Source organism: Parus major, chromosome 15 (assembly GCF_001522545.3).
Source record: "Parus major isolate Abel chromosome 15, Parus_major1.1, whole genome shotgun sequence".
NCBI classification, from domain to species: domain Eukaryota; kingdom Metazoa; phylum Chordata; class Aves; order Passeriformes; family Paridae; genus Parus; species Parus major.
The window spans coordinates 12,480,826-12,500,759 of record NC_031784.1 but is presented as its reverse complement, the minus strand read 5'-3'; the positions used below and the strand labels follow the sequence as shown (position 1 = coordinate 12,500,759).

The 19,934-nt window shown below is 63.1% G+C and overlaps 2 protein-coding genes across 4 annotated transcripts; both read left to right on the top strand.

The window, feature by feature from the left end:
- The first annotated feature begins 1,537 nt into the window (after positions 1-1,537).
- TBC1D10A (TBC1 domain family member 10A) lies at positions 1,538-12,430 on the top strand. Its single transcript, XM_015644285.2, has 9 exons — positions 1,538-1,737; positions 4,866-4,965; positions 8,105-8,212; positions 8,358-8,464; positions 8,977-9,091; positions 9,305-9,370; positions 10,374-10,563; positions 10,816-10,970; positions 11,119-12,430. The coding sequence occupies exons 1-9, from the start codon at positions 1,538-1,540 to the stop codon at positions 11,509-11,511; spliced, it is 1,434 nt and encodes a 477-aa protein (XP_015499771.1). The 3' UTR covers positions 11,512-12,430.
- A 1,107-nt stretch (positions 12,431-13,537) lies between these two features.
- CASTOR1 (cytosolic arginine sensor for mTORC1 subunit 1) lies at positions 13,538-19,103 on the top strand. 3 transcript variants are annotated; one of them, XM_015643442.3, is made up of 9 exons: positions 13,538-13,808; positions 13,943-14,013; positions 16,221-16,414; positions 16,486-16,618; positions 17,190-17,313; positions 17,864-17,977; positions 18,065-18,147; positions 18,269-18,359; positions 18,444-19,103. In XM_015643442.3, the coding sequence occupies exons 1-9, from the start codon at positions 13,696-13,698 to the stop codon at positions 18,529-18,531; spliced, it is 1,011 nt and encodes a 336-aa protein (XP_015498928.1). In that variant the 5' UTR covers positions 13,538-13,695; the 3' UTR covers positions 18,532-19,103. The 3 variants fall into 3 exon arrangements, with proteins under 3 accessions (XP_015498928.1, XP_015498927.1, XP_015498926.1); XM_015643441.3 differs by having other exon boundaries at positions 13,554-13,808; positions 18,269-18,363; XM_015643440.3 differs by having other exon boundaries at positions 13,564-13,808; positions 17,861-17,977; positions 18,269-18,363.
- Positions 19,104-19,934: the final 831 nt, after the last annotated feature.

Below are 19,934 nucleotides of genomic sequence, written 5' to 3'. Positions count from 1 at the left end.
CAGGAAGGCGGGATAATCACTTCCCTTTGCTCTTCAAAACCAGACAATAGGTACAATCCTGGAGAAAACAGGCAGTGAGTGAGTGAGTGGGGTTTTCCAGGGCGGATAGAAACAAACTGCCAGGAGAGCTCTGAAATGGAGAAGTTGTGTTTGTATCCGGGGCCGGGCTGGCTGTGCTGAAGGTCACCCTGTGTTCCTCCTCCTGCTGTGCTTGGAGCCTGGTGCCCACGGAGCTTCCCCGTGGGAGCTGTTCCCTCTCTTCCCTCGGTAACATTTTCAGCCAGACCCCTTTATGGGCACTCCAGCAAGAGAACTTCCCCCTGGAAATCACTTGCATGGAGCCTTGCCAGCCTGTTTCCATCTAAAACCGAGGGACGAATGCTGCAACAGACTGTGTGTGTGGAGATCTGGTGCAAAACAAGCACCAGCAGAGCCTTCCACTTCAGTGGCAAGGACTGGCAGGGCCTGGCTGCCAGAAAAATCTGGAAGTAGGTTGAGTTGCTGATTTTAAGGAGCCTCATTCCCTCTTCCTTTGGCACAGTACCACCTTGACAGGGATCCTTCCAATAAGCCCCTGTTCTGTGCTGTAAAAGGGAGGAAATGGAGTGCTGGGCTCTGGAGAAGAGTCTGGAGGTGGGATGGACCTACCCCTGGAAGGCTTTATCTGGGACAGGTCCCAGCACATCCCAGTCTCCTACAGATCCTTTGGTGTGTTATTTTTGGGAGAGCTGGGCTGGTTTTACTTGTCTGGGGTGCTGTGGATGGGGACTTTGGGGTGACACAGTGGGGGTCTTGCTGTGGGATCTGCAGGGCAGGGACAGCTTTGGAGAGGGAAACACATTCTACCACTGCCTCATGCTGGTGTGTGCCCCAGTGCTTCCCAGCACAATCCTCCTGCAGTCCCAGTATCCAGCCTTCCTGGAGTGCCAGTGCCATCCCAGTGCCACTGTGGCTCAGTCTGGTCCCACTACAGCTCTGCTATGTCCCATACTGGTCCCAGCATAGCCCATTTTATCTCACACTGGACCTATTGTATCTCATCCACGTCCCAGTACAGCCGTCTTGTGTCTCCTACAGATCCCAGTACAGTGTTATGGCCACTCCTGCTCCCAGTACAGCTCATTATGGCTCATCCTGCTCCCAATAGAACTCGTTACATCTCATGCAAAACCTAGGACAGCCCCTTTCTATCTCATACTGGTCCCAGTACCTCCCGTTTTGTCTCATACTGGTCCCAGTACCTCCCGTTCTGTCTCATACTGGTCCCAGTACCTCCTACCCCAGCCCTGCCCCACTGCCGGTGCACGGAGCCCCCGCCCCTCGCCGACACCCGCCGGCGCTTGACGGACAGCTTCCCCCCGTCCTCCTGACCAATCAGCTGCGTGGGCGGACTCTCCTTACCTCGATCCTGGCGGCTGATTGGTCGCGCTTCTGCTCCCGCCCAATGGCGGTGCAGGGGGGGCGGGGCCGGGGCGGGGCGTGGCCGCCGCCGTGTCCCGGCATGGCGGAGCGGCCGCGCCGCCGCTGAGGCGCCGCCATGGCCAAGAGCCGCGGGGGTGGCGGGCCCAGCTCGCCCGGCGGGCGCAGCCTGGCGGGCACCCGCGAGAGCCTCGCCGACCCTGGCGGCGATGAGCTTAGTTCGCTCGGCTCCGACTCTGAGATCAACGGCGGCGGCCCCGAGGAGCGACGCGTCGATAAGTTCGGCTTCATCGTGGGCAGCCGCGGCGCCGAGGGGACGTGAGTGGGGGCCGTGAGGGGGGGTCGGGGCCGGGGCCGTGAGGGGGTGCTGTGGGCGCTGGGGGCACCGAGGAACAGAGGAGCCGGCCCAGGCCCGGCCCGGTCCGCTCCGGCCGCTCGGCCCCCGCAGGGCCGGGCCTGGGGCTGGGCCGGGCCGGCCGCGGCTCTCCCCGCCCCGTGGGGGGTTTGTCCCCGCCGCCCCCGGGCTGGGCGCGGGGCCGCTGTCAGGCATCGTTCGTGCCCGTGGCGGAGGCCGCAGCAGCCGGAATGTGAACAACGGAGTGAGGCTGGGAGACCTGCGGATTTTCAGCCTGGGGAAGAGAAGGCTTCGAGCAGAGCTTAGAGCCCTTTCACAGTGCCTAAGGGGCTGCAAGGGGAGCTGGACTCTTGCCTTTGGACAAGGACCTGGAGTGTCAGGATAAGGAGGAACGGTTTCCTTCTATCAGAGGACAGGGTTAGATGGGATACTGGGGAGAAATCCTTCCCTGTAAGGGTAGGGAGGCCATGGCACAGGGTGCCCAGAGAAGCAGTGCCCAAGGCCAGGTTGGACACTGGGGCTTGGAGCAGCCTGGGACAGTGGAAGGTGTCCCTGCCATGGCAGGGGGTGGCACTGGATGAGCTTTAATGTCCTTTCCATCCCATACTATTCCTTGATATGATGGCTTTGTAAAGAGCCCCAAAAGCTGTTCCAGCTGTCCCATCTCCCTCTGAAGAGGGGGAATGGCTGGGAAGTGGTGTCCACCCCATTTAGGATCTGTGAGCTGTCAGCACACTGAGGTCAGCGTCTGCTCAGCTCCAGGTGCTGATTCCAGTGGACTTTTGGCCTCTGTCAAGCCAAGGAGGCCAGGCCATGGTGTCCTTCCAAGGATCCCTTGTTGGTAGTGCTGGCAAAGGCACCGTGGTTACCCTGCTCCGTGGAGGAAGCCCTTGGAGGAAGTGAGGCTAACCCGAGACACTGGGCCCCAGGGCGGTGCTGACACCCAGGAATGTGCTGTTGCTGTTGAGCTGGTTCGGCAGCGTGTTTGGTGTTTGCCTTCTTGGCCCTGCTTTCACAACAACGCCCAGAGAAAGTCAGGATGACAGTGGGGACAACGCGTGGCAGCCAGCTCCTCTCCTGCTGGGACATCGCCTGGAGCGGGCTCCCTGGATTTTGCCCACCTGAGCGCTCTGGTGCCAGCTGTGCCTCAGTTTCCCTGTCTGTGAGGAGAAGAGTGTTCACACCCCATAGTCTGTGGGTGTTTCTGGGTGGGTCTGTGGGGTGAAAAGGAGGTTGGAATGTTGGCTCTGGGCAAGGTACATCTCTCTGGGTGATAAACCTTGTCCCTCGGCACTGCGGGAATGGTGTGACCTCTCTTTCCCATGATGCTGCACTCTGTCCTGGCCACACATCACATTTAGGGGACACCTATCCTGGCTGTCATTCCCATGGCTGTCCCTGGGGTGGGTGTCCCTCTCTGTGCAGCAGGCAGCAGCAACTCTGGATGAAGGTCGTGGTGCTGGAGGTTGCTCCCAAGGGTGCTGACAGTGTGGTGGCTGCAGTCACTGGGGACTGAGCCTCCTGCAGAACCCCACACATGTGCTGGGGCCCAGGCCTGCCCTGCTCCAGGGCTTTATTGGCTCACTGTCTGTCCAGGAGCGGATGAAGGGGAATACATGACCTGCTGCTGTGGCTGGCAGAATTGGGATTGCCCTACTGGGAGGGGAAGCAGAGGAAGGACAGGCAGGGTATCCCAGCATCCATGGAGGGTCTGAGTGCACCGCAAAGGGCTGAGCTGTGGGGATGTCACCCACAGTATGGATGCAGAGGAGCTCATTCCTGGCATAGGGCATCCCGTCACTTCCCTGCCTGGAGTGCCCCCACCCTCCCGCCTGGGCCATATGAAATGCAGCCGGTCCTCGCTCCCTGCCTGCTGCCAAGCAGCCATCGGCTGGGAACAGCTTCCAGTCTGTGCTGGCGAGGTTCCAGCAGGCTCACAGCCAGCTCCTGTATCCAGCGTCCCGCGCTCCCGAGCTTCCCACGCCTCGTAGAGCCCCGGCTGGAGGCCAGCGCTGCCTCCATCCCCATGCCGGGCTGGGGAGCTGCCGGCCATGCCTGGCCGTGCTGGGGAGGGTGGGGAGCCAAGCAAAGCAGACCCTTTGGGAGCAGATTTGCTCTCGGAATAATCGCGCTCGCCCCGTCCGACCCGCTGTGCTGGGTGGGACTCGGCAGGGAAAGGCTGGGCAGGGCGCAGGGCAGTGCTGCCAGCTGGATGTGGCCCTGCACTCGCCGTGCCGCTCGCTTTCCCACTCGGAATGTGGAGAGAGGAGGCAGGGCCTGCATGGCCTATAGTGGGGCTGGGTGCTGGAGGATGCTCAGCACCAGGCCACTGTCCTCAGGCCCTCAGGAAGGATCTGACCTTTCCTGAGATTGGTGTGGCCACAGGACAGTGTGGAGCAGAGCCTGGGAAGGCATTGAGACTTCACTGATGGCTTGAAGGAGCATCTGCTCTCCTTGGATGTCCCTGCCTGGGCCTGCCCGAGCTGCCCGTCACCCATCTCTGCACAGATGCGGTGCCATGGGGGGTTGGAGGCCTTAGTGCCAGCTTCAGCATCGCAGCAGCTTCCTCCCTGCCTCAGCAGGGTTAAATCAGATTCCCTGGCTAGGCTGAGGCGTTTCTGGAAAACACTCCCCTCTCTCCTAAGGGACCCTGGTCTGGGCTCGGCGCCGGGCCTGGAGCAGCGCCAGGCATTGGGAGTGCAGTGTGGCTGGAGCTGTGTGGATGATACGATGCTTATGGCCCCAGCTCTCTCTGTGTGCAGCTGGCCCCTGCCACAGGGATCAGGTCTTGCTCATCCCTCACCTTCCTGGTGTGTCCCTGGGGATGCTGCGGCGCGTGGTGTGTGCAGTGCAGGCTGCTCCCGAGAGGTTTGAGCTGCTGTGCTGGCACAGTGACTTCACTCACGGGTGGCGAGCACTTCCGGCAGCTGCCGAAGCGCCAGCGCTGCCGAGCGTGTCCTGAGCCCTGCGCCCTGAGGGGTGCAGCCACCTGGGCATGGGGGGCACCCAGGGTGCTCGGGAAGCCAAGGGGCTCAGCACCGTACGGAGGGCTGGGCACCCACTGACCGGCCTCTTCCTCCCGGTCCCACAGGCTGGAGGAGGTGCCCTTGGAGGTGCTTCGGCAGCGGGAGTCCAAGTGGCTGGATATGCTCAACAACTGGGACAAGTGGATGGCCAAGAAACACAAGAAGGTAAGTGACAGCCGTGTCCCCTGTGGGAGGTGGCAGCGAGGGACAGCCAGGCACAGCGGTGTCCCCTTGGGGCAGCCTGGTGTCACTGGTTCCCTGCAGACAAGCGTCTGTGTGCCTTTGGATGATGCTGTTGGTTTGAATGGGCTGTTCATTCCCCTTGGAAACTGGATATGGAGTGGTCCTGAGCCAGCCCACTTCTGCCTCCAACTCTTCCCTGCTGGGCTGGAGCTTTCCTAGGGCTCCTTTGGCTGCCTGCAGGCAGCCATGGGAATTGTTTGCTCATGGAAACTTCTGTTCTGAGCATCTTGCAGACCAAAAAAAGCTCCATGTAGGAAATGTTTGAGCCTGATGCGCGTGACACTGGTCTGTGGACTGGGATCCCTGGAAGACTCCTGGTGTGCTGGCTCTATGGCTTGGTTTGCTGGTGCTCCCTGATCCCCTGAGCCTGCAGATGAGGTGGGAATTGGGATGCAGCAAGTCCAGGGTTGCTGCTGTGTGTCTGCTGGGAGCAGTGAGGCTGCTGGCATGGGACAGCAGTACCAGAAAGTGGCCAAAGGGCCTTCTCCTCCTTCTCCTCCCCATGCTGGTAGAGTCTCCTGGCACCCCTCAGTGTGCCTGGAGTGCTGTCCCTACTCAGTGCCTGGTGAACTACACCGGAATCCCTCATCTGTTTCTTGGCTGCTCTTAAAGGATTTGGGAGAGTTTTCTGGGCCACGGCAGGCGGGCTCTTTGTTCCACGGGCAATTTCCGCCACTCTCCGGCCGTGTGCCACAGGGTACCCTTCGGGATGGGGTGAGTGCTCCAGCAGCCCTGTGCCTGGCACAGCAGCTCCCTTGTGCCTGGACCGAGCCTCTGGGAGTCTCTGTGGGGCTGATGTGCTGTATAGTCTGTCCTGCAGCAAAAATCCATGCCTGGAGCTTTGGAGAGGCTGCTCCGGAATGCTGCTCTGTGCCTGGATCCCTGGGGCTGCTCAGGGAAGGCTGCCAGGCCTGGCCTTGGATGCTGTCAACTATCTTTGGTCTGGCAAGAGCCTGCTTGGTGCAGGTCCCTGCTGTTCTGGGGGAGCTCCCTAAGCCTCTGAAAAACCCCAGTACTTTTCTGGCTGCCTCACCAGGGTTGGCAAGCAGCCCAGGGATCCCTGGGCCAGCTCCTGCTGGGCTTGCTCACACCTGCACTGTTCCAGCATCCCAAAATGCTCCCTACCTGGCCCCAGTCCCAGCGGAGCCTGACCCCACATCCTTCACAGTGCTGAGCTGTGCCAGCACCGTGTGCTGGAAGGAGGGCACACCTGTGGGTGGGCAGCTCCCATCTCACCTTGCTTTCAGCATCCCTCAGCCCAGACACACTCCCTGTCCCTGGAAAATCACAGTGGGATGGGGGGGTTGATGGCAGGACCCCATGTGGGACCAAGGGGATGAGCTGCTCAGCCCTGGTGGTGCTGGCCTGGCCAGCTGAAGGGGCTGCTGAACCAAAACCCAGTGAGGTGGTTTCCTTCCTGGCAGCTCAGTCAGCAGGAAGGGGAGCTGCCTGGAAATGGGAGCTGTCAGCAGCCTTGGAGCTGCCCACAGCAGCCCTGGGCATCATCCACTGTGTTTCCTGCCGGCACAAAAGGACCTGCCCTTGTAAACAACCAGTGAGGGAGCAACAAACCCCCTGGGGAGGTGATGGTACTGTGCTTGGAAACAACCATCTGTTCCCCAGTTGCTCCAGCAAACAGGGAAACACATCCCTGGGCAAGCAGGAGAGGCCTAGGGGGAATTTGGGAGCTGTCGGCCACTTCTCTCAGAGCCATGGTTGCATGTGCCACCCAAGCAGGGACATGAGGAGTGGAGGCTGTGCTGGGGTTTTGCAGGGTGTTGTGGGGGGTGACTGTGCTGAAAGCACCAGGCTTGTGGGGCCCACCTTGCTGCAGGCTCTGGCTGAGGACTGTGGGGAGAAGGACACATAAGGATGTGGAGCTGCTGGAGCCAGTCCAGAAGAGGCCATGGAGATGCTCCACGGGCTGGAGCCCCTCTGCTCTGGAGCCAGGCTGGGAGAGCTGGGGGTGCTCACCTGGAGAGGAGAAGGCTCCAGGGACACCTGAGAGCCCCTTGCAGGGCCTAAAGGGGCTCCAGGAGAGCTGGAGAGGGACTGGGGACAAGGGATGGAGGGACAGGACACAGGGAATGGCTCCCAGTGCCAGAGGGCAGGGATGGATGGGATATTGGGCAGGGATTGTTCCCTGGCAGGGTGGGCAGGCCCTGGCACAGGGTGCCCAGAGCAGCTGGGGCTGCCCCTGGATCCCTGGCAGTGTCCAAGGCCAGGCTGGACACTGGGGCTTGGAGCAACCTGGGACAGTGGGAGGGGTCCCTGCCCATGGAATGAGATGGTCTTTATTGTCCCTGCCAACCCAGACCATGTCACGATTCTGTGATTTGGAGCTGCTGCTGTGATGAGGACTTGGAGTGGGATCTTGGGGGCTCTGTTTTGGTCCCTGCTGGTGCAAGCAGCACTAGGGCTAAGCTGGCTCAGCTCCCCACACAGGGTAGGCACTGACTGCCTTGCCTGGACTTTGGTCCTGGCTGATGCCCAGTGCCAAGGAACAGGAAACTGTGGGCATTGAGCTGGCCCCAGGGGCCTCAAGATTTGGCCATGTGTGGAGATTGGACCAGACCTGCCCTTCTGTCTAGGATGAGTAGATGGAAAGGCTGAGACACTCATCAGGGTGCACATCCCTGCTTTCCATGGCCCCACGGGGCAGTAGGGGGCTGGACTGGGGGCTGGGGAGCCTCCCCTGTGTCCTCAGCGCTTCCCATGTGGACAGAGCCACCCGCTCCCCACCTTGGCTCCAATGTTTGCTTTTCCAGCTCCCAGCAGGATCTGGCTTTGAGGCAGTGCCAGGCTTGTTTGGAGCTGTTTGCAAGCCACAGAGGCTCTGCTGGGCCTCTGGCAGCTCCTCCATGCTGCTGGTGCAGCCCTGACTGCCGTTCCAGCTGGCATCTCTGCATCCCAGGGGCTCAGGGGCACTTCTCCTTGTTTGGGAAACAGCAGGGGACCAGCCTGTGGCCGTGGTGCTGGCCTGGCTCCCACCTTCCCCCAGGAGTCTCTTTGTTTCCCAGTGCTCCGTGATTTTCCCGTGACAGCTTTGTCTCTCCCGCAGATCCGGCTGCGGTGCCAGAAGGGGATCCCGCCCTCGCTGCGGGGCCGTGCCTGGCAGTACCTCTCTGGGAGCAAGGTCAAACTGGAGCAGAACATGGGCAAGTTTGATGTGAGTCCTGCCAGGGACCCTCCTGCACCATCAGGGAGAGGGCAGTGCTGGGGCTGCTCCTGCCTGGGCTTGGGTGTGTGTTGGGATCTCAGACGTCTTGTGGGGGAGTCAAGGGTGTTGCTTACCCCAATCTTCCCCTCCCCAGGAACTGGACCTTCTCACAGGAGATCCCAAGTGGCTGGATGTGATCGAGCGGGATCTCCATCGGCAGTTCCCCTTCCATGAGATGTTTGTCTCACGTGGAGGCCATGGGTATGTGGAGCTACTACTGTGTGTCCAGCCCTCAGCAGCCATGGATGGGGTGGGCACTGTCTGTCCCAGCTCATGGAGCCACACTTCTGTCCCCAGTGTCCTCCCCATTCCTCCAACATTCCCTATACTCCCACAGTCACAGGACATCCAGTGACTGAAAATAGGATGGCTCAGACCAGCTCTGACACCCAGTGGGTGGGAACTGCCATGACAGGAGGGCAGAGGGAGTAGGTGGCAACCCGCGGCCTCCGTTTCACCAGGCAAATGCTGCTCCCAATGTGTTGGGGAGCATCTGTGCCCCTGTGCCTGCAGCTGGGTCCCCTGGGTCTGTGGCTCGCTCTGGGCCACGTGGTTGTCTCCATACCTCAAATCCCAGATCCAGGCAGGATCTGTGGGCAGCACTTGCCAGGGTTTGTGTGGAAAGGGGATCCCAGGGGGGCACTGACCCAGGCTGGGGCGTGGGATGCACGGGGGAGGCTGTGTGCCGTGTGTGCATGCCGGTGTGTCCGCAGGCAGCAGGACCTGTTCCGGGTGCTGAAGGCGTACACGCTGTACCGCCCGGAGGAGGGGTACTGCCAGGCCCAGGCGCCCATCGCCGCCGTCCTGCTCATGCACATGCCGGCCGAGGTACGGGCACGCGGCTCAGGGGACAGAGCTGGGACCTCCTGGAGGGTGTGGGGCCCTTTGGGGGGTGCTGATGAGTGGGTGCCCGGCTCAGGGCAACCCAAAGTGCCCCAGGGATGCTTTGCTGCTTCCCACCCTCTCCCGCGGTCCCTGGGAGCCGGGAGGGGGCCACAGGGATGTCCTCTGGGATCTCACCCTCTGTCCCTTGGCTTGCAGCAAGCGTTCTGGTGCCTGGTGCAGATCTGTGAGAAGTACCTCCCTGGCTACTACAGCGAGAAACTGGTGAGTAAAGGGCTCATGGTGCTTTGAGCAGTGGCAGGGACCTGCAAGGTGCTGCACCTGGGTTGGAGTGCAAGGATCAATCTGGGCAGGGGATGAAGGGATCAAGAGCAGCCCTGGGGAGAAGGACTCGGGGATGCTGGTTGGTGAGGAATGGCCATGCCCTGGCTGTGTGTCCTGCGTGGGCAGCAGGGGAGGGGGGATTCTGCCCCTGTGCCCTGCCCAGGTGAGACCCCACCTGCAGAGCTGCTCCAGCCCTGGGGTTCTCAACATCAGAAGGATGTGGAGCTGCTGGAGCTAGTCCAGAGGAAACCATGAAGCTGCTCCAAGGGCTGTAGCCTGTCTGCTCTGGAGCCAGGCTGGGAGAGCTGGGGGTGCTCACCTGGAGAACAGAAGGCTTCAGAGAGACCTCAGAGCCCCTTCCAGGACCTAAAGGGGCTCCAGGAGAGCTGAAGAGGGACTGGGGACAAGGGCCTGGAGTGTCAGAACGAGGGGTAATGGCTTCTCACTGCCAGAGGGCAGGGCTAGATGGGATATTGGGAAGGAATTGTTCCCTGGGAGGGCGGGGAGGCCCTGGCACAGGTGACCAGAGCAGTTGTGGCCACCCTATCCCTGGAACTGTTCCAGGCCAAATTAGACAGGGCTTGGAGCAACCTGGGATAGTGGAAGGTGCCATATGGCAATGGAGTGCAATGAGGTGTGTTTTAAGGTCCATTCCAACCCAAACCATTCCATGATTCTGTATCTCCAGTCCAAAAACAGCTCCTCACTATGGGTAAAGAAAGGGGTCTGGGGAGGTACTGGGTATTCCCACAGTCTCCCTGTTGTGCTGTGGTTCCCAGAAGCATTCCACATTCAGGGATGGGGGTCTCAGTGGAGTATCCATGGGACACAGCTCTGCTCTTCTATCAGGTGTAGAGGGTTGGCTGCCCCTGCTGGGGCCAGATACTGGGTGCTGATCTCAGGGCTGGAGTATTCACTGGGATTCTGGTCCCTGTACCTGCAGGAAGCCATCCAGCTGGATGGACAGATCCTCTTCTCACTGCTGCACAAGGTCTCACCTGTGGCCTACAAGCACCTGAGCAAGCAGAAGATCGACCCCATCCTGTACATGACAGAGTGGTTCATGTGCGCCTTCTCCCGCACGCTGCCCTGGAGCTCCGTGCTGCGCGTCTGGGACATGTTCTTCTGCGAAGGTAGGAGCTCCCCAGCATCCTCCTCCCCATGGCCATGGGACCTGCAGCAGGGCAGGTCTGGGGCAGCCACATGCCTGGGGTGTGCAGGTTGGCTGTTTTCCTGGGGGTTAGGAGGCATGTACATCCCAAATTCACCCTCATGCATGTCCTGTTAGTGGGACTGGGATCTGCTGCCCGAGTACATTTGAGGGACATGGTGGCAGTGTCACCCTGTCCTGCCTGGCACTCACTGCCTCACATCTCCTCTTGCAGGAGTGAAGATCATCTTCCGGGTGGGCCTGGTGCTGCTCAAACACACCCTGGGCTCCTCAGACAAGCTCAAATCCTGCCAGGGCCAGTATGAGACCATGGAGAGGCTGAGGGCCCTCAGCCCCAAAATCATGCAGGAGGCCTTCCTGGTGCAGGAGGTGAGGTACTGGGGTACAGTCTGGGGGCCCAGTGCTGCCACACTGGGCTGTCTCTGGGTGGGCGGAGGAGCCCCCAAAAGGCTTGGTTAGCGTTGCCTCTGCCGTGAGAGGGATGTCACTGTCGCTGATGGCTCAAGTGTCCCCACAGGTCATCGAGCTGCCGGTGACAGAGCGTCAGATCGAGCGGGAGCACCTGATCCAGCTGAAGAAGTGGCGGGAGACGCACGGGGAGCTGCAGTGCAAGTCCCCCCCGCGCCTGCACGGCGCCAAGGCCATCAGCGAGGCGGAGCCCGCCCCTCGCAAAGCGCCGGAGCCCGTCCCCCCCATCATCGTCTCCCCCGGGCCCGCCCCCGTGCCCAAGGCCCGCAAGAGCAAGGAGAAGAGCCGAGAAAAGGGCCCGGCCAGTCCTGCCAACGGCCCCGGGGCCGAGGGCAACGGGGCGCCCGGCACGACCCGGGAGCTGCTGCACCCCCAGGTCTCCCCCCACCACCAGTCCAAGGAGAGCCTGAGCTCCCGGGAGAGCGAGGACACGTACTTGTAGGGCCCGGCCCACACCCCGGGCAGCCGGGCTCAGCGGGGCTGCGCACGGACCCGGGCGCAAGGACACCGAGGGGGACCCCTGGCACCCGGCGCTGGGGGCTCTGAGCTGGAGGGATGGGACGGGGGGGCCGTGCGGCTCCTTGAGAACAGCGTGGCCCTCTCGGGGCATCCATGGAGCTTGGCCAGGTGTGGTGACCAAAGGGGACACCGTGGGTCTGCGCTGGGTGCCCACCCCACAGGGTGCTGGCACCACGAGCGGTGGGAGCCCGGGCAGGGGGTGGCTGAGCCACCCGAGCTCCCTCCCCACACTGGGGGGGCTGGGCTGCCCCTCAGGCCCTTCTCCCCGTCCCAGAGCCCCATGACCCATCACCCCCTGGCTCCCTCCCGTAGCCCCCACCCTGCGCCAGCCGGGCAGCCCCAGCCCTGGTTCCTGAGCACTTGGGCCTGGCGCAGGGCACTGGGGGTACGCGAGGAGCCGGGGGACCCCTCGCCCCCCCTCTTATCTAGTGAGGATATATCAAGCTGTAGCCCTATATGTAGTACCCAACTTACCTACTCACTGAGCCTATTTATTATTCCTCCAAGGCAGGACAGGGACCGAGGCAGGATGCGCTAGAGGCAGCAGGATTTGATGCCGAGTTTCGGGGCTAAAGCCCCCCCATCCCATCCCCTTCCATCCCCAAGCTCCCCACAGCTCAGGGGGAGTGTTCACCCTGCCAGGGCTCACCCCACCACTGCCGCCCCCCCCCGGCCCCAGCGCAGGTGAGACGGGGTGGGTGAGCAGCAGCCAGGTGCTCCCTGGTTGTGGGGTCCCCTCTGCCCCCCCTGCCCTCCCCAAGGGCGGGTGGTGGGTTTGTAAAATAAAGCGGGAAAAGCAGTTTTGTACAAAGGGGTCAATAAAGCGAGTGTGTAAAGGCGCAGCCCTGGCTCCCACCTCTCTTGGGCTGGGATGGGGGGTTGAGGGTGGCAGGAGGCAAAGGAAAGTACCAGCTTTGGGGGGGTACCCTGACCTGGACCCTACCCATGGTTCTCTGTCCATGGGGAGTACCCTTCCCTGCAGTGGTCACTGATCCTGACCCCTTCCGTGGGTCCCACCTTCCCTGGCTTGCCCTTGTCCTGGGGGGCAGGTGCTGGGCAGTGTCCTGGGGTGGGCCATGCTGCTGTCACTGCTCTGTCACTGCCCAGCCCCACTGTCTCACTCAGCCTTGGGGCTGCCTGTTTCAAGTGGAATGGGAGGAGGCTGAGACCTGCCCCAGCTTGTGATAGTGGTGGCTGCCAGGCCCTGGTGGGTGCCACGGGGTGCACTCCCATCCCAGCCTTTCCCCCTTCTCCCACTGTCACAGCTCTTGTGGCTGAACAGAGCCAGGGGACCCTTAATTAATTCCATGACACCCCAGAGCCCAGCTTTCCATCCCAAAATGATGCCCAGACCATTTTTCTCCTGCTTCCTGCAGGCAGGAATTCTTCCCAAACCTCCATTCCTCCCTCCAGAAACCCCCTTTTCCTGGCAGTGGCCCTGGTTTGGTGAATCTCCTTTCCAGGCCTGGTGTTGGGGCTGAGCGTGTGTTGGGACCCGGTTGGGTGCTGGGTGGGGTTGGCAGTGGCTCCCAGAGGGTCACCCTTGGCTGGGCACCCCCAGAGCTGCAGTTCGGAGATAACCCGGGACTCTGAGTTGGAGCTGCTCCAGGCACCACGGGGCGCTTGAATTTGGGCTGCTTTGGGCCCCATGGAGCCCAAATTGTATTGGGGCTGGTTCCGAGGCTCCGGTGCGGCTACCCCGGGTCTCCAGTGCGGGCATCCCGGGGCTCAGACCTGAGGCTGCTCCCGGAGCGCCGGGCCCGGGTCGTTGCCTTTTCCGCGGTGCGGGGCGGTGCCGGGGCGGTGCCGGGGTTGTCCCGGGGCGGTGCCGGGGTTGTACCGGGGCGGTGCCGGCTCGGGGCCCGAAGCGATGCGGAGCGGTCCCGGGGCCAGGCAGGCGCTCACAGGGCGGTCCCAGCGAGATGCGGGGCGTTCCCGGGTCGGTCCCTGGGCGATGAGGGCGGTGACAGGGCGTTGACGAAGACATGCGGGGCGGTTCCGGAGCGGTCCCGGGGCGATACGGGGCGTTCCTTGGCCGGTCCCGGGGCGGTCCCGTGTCCGCCCTTATAGCGGCGGCGGCGGCGGGTCCCGGGGCGGCGCGGCCGCCATGGACCTGCACATCCTGGAGCACCGGGTGCGGGTGCTGAGCCTGGCCCGCCGCGGGCTCTGGCTCTACACCCACCCGCTGCTCAAGCTGCTCTTCCTGCCCCAGCGCTGCCGGTACCGGCCTATTTCCCTCCCCACCACCCTTCTCCTTCTCCTTCTTCTCCTTCTCTTCCCCGACTCCCGGCCCCGGGAAACGGCGGCGGTTTTGGGATCAGCAGCACCGATTTCTCCGATTTCTTCTCCTTCAGATGCAAGTTCTTCAGTCTGACGGAGACCCCCGAGGACTACACGGTCATGCTGGACGAGGAGGGCTTCAAAGGTACCGAGCGGTGGCCTCCTGGCAGGGCGGGCTGGCACCGCAGGCAGGAGCTGTGCACGTCCCCAGCCCGGCTCCACGCCTGGGCCGCAGGGAGCGAGTCCCGGCTTGTGCTCGGCTCCCTCGGAACGTGCCCATCCCGTCCCCTCGGCGCCTGCGCCGGGGATGTACCGGCTTGCCCGGCCGAGGCTCTCCCGGCGTGGCTGCCCTCGCTCCTCCCGGGCAGAGCTGCCACCCGGCTGCCGAGAGCCCGGTGCCAGCCCGAAGCAGGGCGCAGGGACCTCCCGGGATGGCCGCGGGCAGCGCTCCAGGCTCTGGCAGCCCTCCTGTCATCATTCCCGTGTCTGATTTCATCCCGTCCCTCTGCCCGGTGAGGGCCAACTGGAGCTTTGGCAGGACAGGGCAAAGCACAGGGCCAGCCAGGCTGGCAGGAGTGAGCCCTGTCCGGCAGCGGGGTCCAGGTTTTGGGGTGTCCTGGGGAGGTTTGATCCCTTCCAATCCAGTCTGTCTCCCAGGGATGTGTCATTTGGTGACGTCCCCACCGCTGGTGCCCCGGCGTGTGCCGTGCATCACCCTCACCACCGGTCCTGCCGGGGGTACCGGCCCAGCGGGCTGAGCCGGAGGGTCCGGATCCCGGCCCGGCTTCCCACGCCCAAACCTTCCTGCCGAGGCCGCAGGAACCGGGCGCAGCGGATCCTTGGCCATGACCCAAGGAACGAGGGTCAGTGCTCCGGCCACGGGCACTCAGGGCCAGGTCACAGGCTCGCCTCCTTTTGCTGTGGGACGGGACCGCGTCCGGGCTCTCCCGGAGTCAGAGCTGTTCCCCATGTATTGTTTTATTTCGGGGCCTTCGGACAAATATTCCTGAATCCCGAGGGGAGGGCGGGAAGTGCTGAACAATGGTGCTGTGAGCCCGCGGCCCCGCAGTGCCCTGTGAGCCCCCCTTGGCTGGGGGCTGCCAGTGTCCCCCCTCTGCCGGGGGACCCCCAGCCGAGGAGAGCTGCACCCCCTCTTCCCTTGGGGATCAGGGTTAAGCCTTGGGCTGGGTGACACGGGGACAGATGGGTCCCCTTGCATTCAGCCTCGCCCAGGGTGGTGTTGAAAAGCAATTAAACATTGAGTTCTGGGACAGGTCCCCATGTCCCCGAGTCCCTGTCCCGCCCCCCTGTTCCCAGCACTGGGCCCTGGGCCCGAGCCGAGGCTGTTCTGGCGCTTCCTGCACAGGAACCGGCGCTGGGAACACCCGCCGAGGCCCTGGATCCGGCCCCGCTCCCGCCCTGCCCCGGGCCGGGTTTGGGAGAGGGGTACAGAGCCTGTCCCCTGCTGGGGTCCCCCTCCGTGGGTGGGGACCCTCCCCGTGCGACCTCCGCCTCCACCACTGGTGTGATGAGTTCGGGGTCTCAGCGGGGCTTGGGCACTGGGTGCCCACCGAAGGGCCGGGGCTTGTGTGATCTCCCGTGGGAGCTGCTCCCACCTTTCCTGGATGGGAGGAGTAGATTGGAGACCCCTTCGGTGCCCTGGCCCGTCCCTCTCTGGGAAAGGGAGCCCGGAGAGGAGGGGACAACCTGGCTGAGTGGTGCCAGCCCCTCTCCTGGGCAGGAGGGTGGCAGCGAGGGGGGTGGGAGGCAGGAGCAGCTGGCATGTGCCCACCCTGCCAACACCAGCAGATTTTTTGGGAAGCAGTTGTGGCGCTCTGCCAGCCTGGGCTCTCTCCACCAGGCTGGCACCAGGTGCTGAGACCCCCAGGACAGAAGGAGGACCCTCCCCTTGTCTCCTCCAGTGCCCCCTGTGCATCTCTGGTGGTGGGAGCTGGGCTGGGGGCTTCTGGGGGGCAGAGGATGAGCTGGGCAGCCCCAGGGCCCTGGTGGTGCTGTTTTTGGGGTGCAGTGCCAACACCCCCATGTACCCAGCCTGGGGTGCTGGCACAGGGAGGAGAGACACATCTCGGGGTTTGGGGGAGCTGTAGCCTTGCCCCCCCTCATCCCTATGGTCAAATCCCATTGTGGAGCAGCTGAGGCCCGTTTGGCTCCTTCCTCCTGTGGATGGAGCTCATCTGCACCCCCAAACCAATGTGCCCACACCTGGCACTGATCGTGCCTTGGGTCCGCTCATCACCCGGGGGACAGCGTGACACGCAGTGCCCGAGCTGGCACCGCCTCTGTGCCGAGCCCTGTGGAGCCGCCTGCCTCAGTGTCCCTTGTCCCTCGCAGAGCTGCCGCCCTCCGAGTTCATGCAGGTGGCAGATTCCACGTGGCTGGTGCTCAGCGTCGTCTCCAACGGGCGGGAGGCCCCCGGCTGCCAGGCCACCGGTGTCACCAAGATCGCGCGCTCCGTCATCGCGCCGCTGGCCGAGCACCACGTCTCGGTGCTGATGCTCTCCACGTACCAGACCGACTTCATCCTGGTGAGTGACGGGCCCTGTGTGCCCCGCGGGAGGGGAGGCAGTGCAGGCCCTGATCCCACGCCCTGGAGCAGGTGAGGGAGCGGGACCTGCCCGTGGTGATCCACACGCTGGCCGGGGAGTTCGACATCTACAGGGAGGAGAGTGGCGAGTGTGTCCCTGTCACCTGCGATGACGCGAGCAATGGCTTCCTCAAGCCCAAGCCACGTGAGTGACATTGTGCTCTGTGTCCCCTGGGCCCACCCATTCCCACCCAGATGCTCCAGCCACAGCTGGTGGTGCGCATATCCATGAGGGACCTCCAGGGCCACCCAGTCCCCACCAACATGATCCAGTTCCCACCAGTGGAACCCACATCTCTGGGGGATCTCCAAGGCCACCCTGTCCCCAGGCCACACTCTCCCAGAGCCATCCGGTCCCCACCAAGATGCTGCTCCCATGGGTGGTTCCCACATCCTGGGGGACCCCCATGGTCACCCTGTCCCCAGGAACCCCCAAGTCCCTGCCAAGGTGCTCCTGCTCCCACCAGTGGTAGTTGTGTCTTTGGGGGACTCCCCGAAGATGCTCCAGTTCCCACTGGGGATGCCCATCTGGGGCCACCCAGTCCCTGCCGAGATGCTGCAGCTCCCACCGGTGACACCCACATCCTTTGGGACCCCCGGGCCAGCCCTCTGCGCCCCGAGAGGCTCCGGGCTGTGGGCGCGGTGGCCACGGGGTGGCACTGCGGGACTGTCCCCGAGCTGTCCCCAGGCCTGATGCGCGGCCGTTCCCCTGGCAGCTGCCAGCCCCACGCTGCACCCGGTGCAGAGCCCCCAGACCCGCTTCTGTGTCCTGACGGTGGCCCCCGACACGCTGCCCGCCATCGCCACCATGCTCATCGATGTCCTCTTCTACTCCCACAGGTGAGTCCATGGGGGTGGCCCCTTGCCTGGTGCCACCTGACCTGCGGTGACATTGGTCCCAGCCATTGGTCCCAGCCGTTGGTCCCAGTGGGTTTTCAGGCTCCGGATGGGTTTTCCAAGCCAGTTTTGCTTTCCCAGGAGCTGCACTGTGAGGGGTGGGAACCCCGAGGTGACACAAGGGACAAAGCCAGCACTGTACTGAGTCCCAGGGGGGAAACTGTAAAGCAGGAGGGGATGGGTTTGGAAATGGCAGTGGGGATGGTGCCGGGGGAAGGGAATGCTCCTGGTTGGGTCCTCCCGTGTCCCCTGGGATGGGGTCCCTTCTGGTGACATGCTCCTGCTCCAGAGTGACTGTGGCCTTTTGAGAATGCCCCAAAACCTGGTGTCACCTGTGAGCTGCACACCCTGTGGGGACCACCTGCTCCTGTCTCCTCTCCTCCCATCCTGCAGCACCCCAGCATGATGCTCAGACACCCAGTGCCACCACCGAGCCCTTCTCCTCCCCATTTTGGGGTTGTGACCCCTGCCTGTGTCCCCTCCCCCTCAGCAGCCCCCCGTGGGATGCAGCCACCAGCAGCCAGGACCTCGACTCCATCACCTTCTTCTCCTTCTCCCTCATCGAGGGCTACATCTCCATCGTGATGGATGCCGAGACCCAGAAGCGGTAGGTGCCATCCCGGGGCTGTCTGTCCCTCTGTCCCTGGGTCTGGGGGCTCAGGGAGGGGGTGACACTTGGTTTCATCGCCCTCAGCTTCCCCAGTGACCTCCTGCTGACCAGCTCGACGGGGGAGCTGTGGCGGATGGTGCGGATTGGGGGACAGCCCCTCGGCTTCGGTGAGTGTGGCCGTGGTGGCCGTGTCCCCTCTTGTGCCACTGCCACCCAGGGGGTGCTCTAGGGCACCGCTGTCCCCGGATGTCCCCATGGCAGTGACCTGAGACCCCCTGTGCCCCCCAGACGAGTGTGGCATCGTGGCGCAGATTGCGGAGCCGCTGGCGGCCGCTGACATCTCGGCCTATTACATCAGCACCTTCAACTTTGATCACGCCTTGGTGAGCCCCTGCCCCTCCCCAGGGACCCCTGCCAGCCCCGGGGTGTCCCCTGAGGCTGACACCCCCTCTGTCCCCCGCAGGTCCCCGAGGAGGGCATTGCCGAGGTCATCCAGCTGCTGCAGCAGCGGCAGGAGAGTGGCAGATAGCGGCTGGCTGTCCCCACGCTGACTGTCCCGGCGTGGTGTCTCCTCCCCACCCCTGTTCATTCAGTTTTCATTGGAATGATCCCCCAGCACAGGACAGAGCACAGCATCGCTCCCGCTGTGCTGGGGATGGGGTGGCTTTGGAGACATGGTGGCCTTGTGGCAGTGGGCACTGGCCCACAGGAGTGGGGTCAGTCCCCGTGTGCCATCCTGTCCCTCTCGCCTGGCCTGTGCAGGGTGGGTGGCAGGGTGGGTGTGTCCAGGTGGAGGGGACACAGGGTGGGGGGACAAAGAGCAGTGATGTGCCACCATGGTGCTATAGGGGACAGCCTGGGGCTGATGGGATGTGTCCCCTTCGGAAGGGAGGGGTGGCCACGAGACTCAGGGACACCCCTGGACCAGCCCCATGGAGGGGAGAGCCTTCCTGGAGCTGGGGTTACCCCTGGCACCCCAAAAATCTCCAAGGAGGCAGCGGGGCTCTGGTTCAGCACCAGCACTGGCTGTTACCTGTCATGGAGGGGTAATGGTGACACCCAGCCCCTCACAAGTGGTATTTTCACAGTTTTTGATAAGTCAATAAAATTCTTATTATTTTTATTTCTGTGCAGCACAGGAAGGTTGCCCAGAGCTGGTCCCTGTGTTGGTGGCAGGGGCTGGCATGGGACAGGGGGACAGAGTCCCACTGTGAGGTGACTGGGACACGGCCACTTTCTCTGCTCGGTATTTTGGGTGAAAAAACGGGTTAAAGCTTCAGCCCACAGTAAATCACAGCCCTGGAGAAACCCAAGCCCACATTTATGTCCTCCCCCTGACCCACACTGGGCCAGACTGGGGAGGAACTGAGGCAGGAGCTTGACCCCGGGCTTGGGGATGTCCCTGTCACACTGCCACCGTGTCCCCACATCCTCTTCCCTTGCTGACAGCACGGCAAAGTGGGGTACACGGGGTGGGGGCTGTGCCTTCCCAGGGGTGCTGCAGCCAGTGGGGGCCCCAGGGGGTCCTGGTCCTCAGCCAGACCCAGCAGGAGCGTGCTGGGAACCTCTGCTCCCATCCTGTCCCCAAAATCCATCCCCTGCTGTCCCACGTTCAGAGAAGGACAGTGCCCCGCCGCTGGCACGGCTTGCCCACATCAGCCCCACACTGTTGCAGCCAGCAGCTTCCTGCGGCTCTCCGGGCACTCTCCTTCCTGTCTCGGTCCCTTCTCCAAGTCATGGGACGCTGGTGACGCGCTCCCTGATGAAGAAATTGCCACTGGCCCATGCGGTCACCGGCGCTATTTTTGTTCCTGTTGGGTATTGCACAGTCATGGCCACCTGCTGCCATCCCCGGGTGGCACCACCGCGGTGTCCTGAGGGCAGGGGAGAGCTGAGGGTGGGGACCCTGATCACTCTCAGGGCAGGGCATGGATGGATGAGACCGGAACAGGAA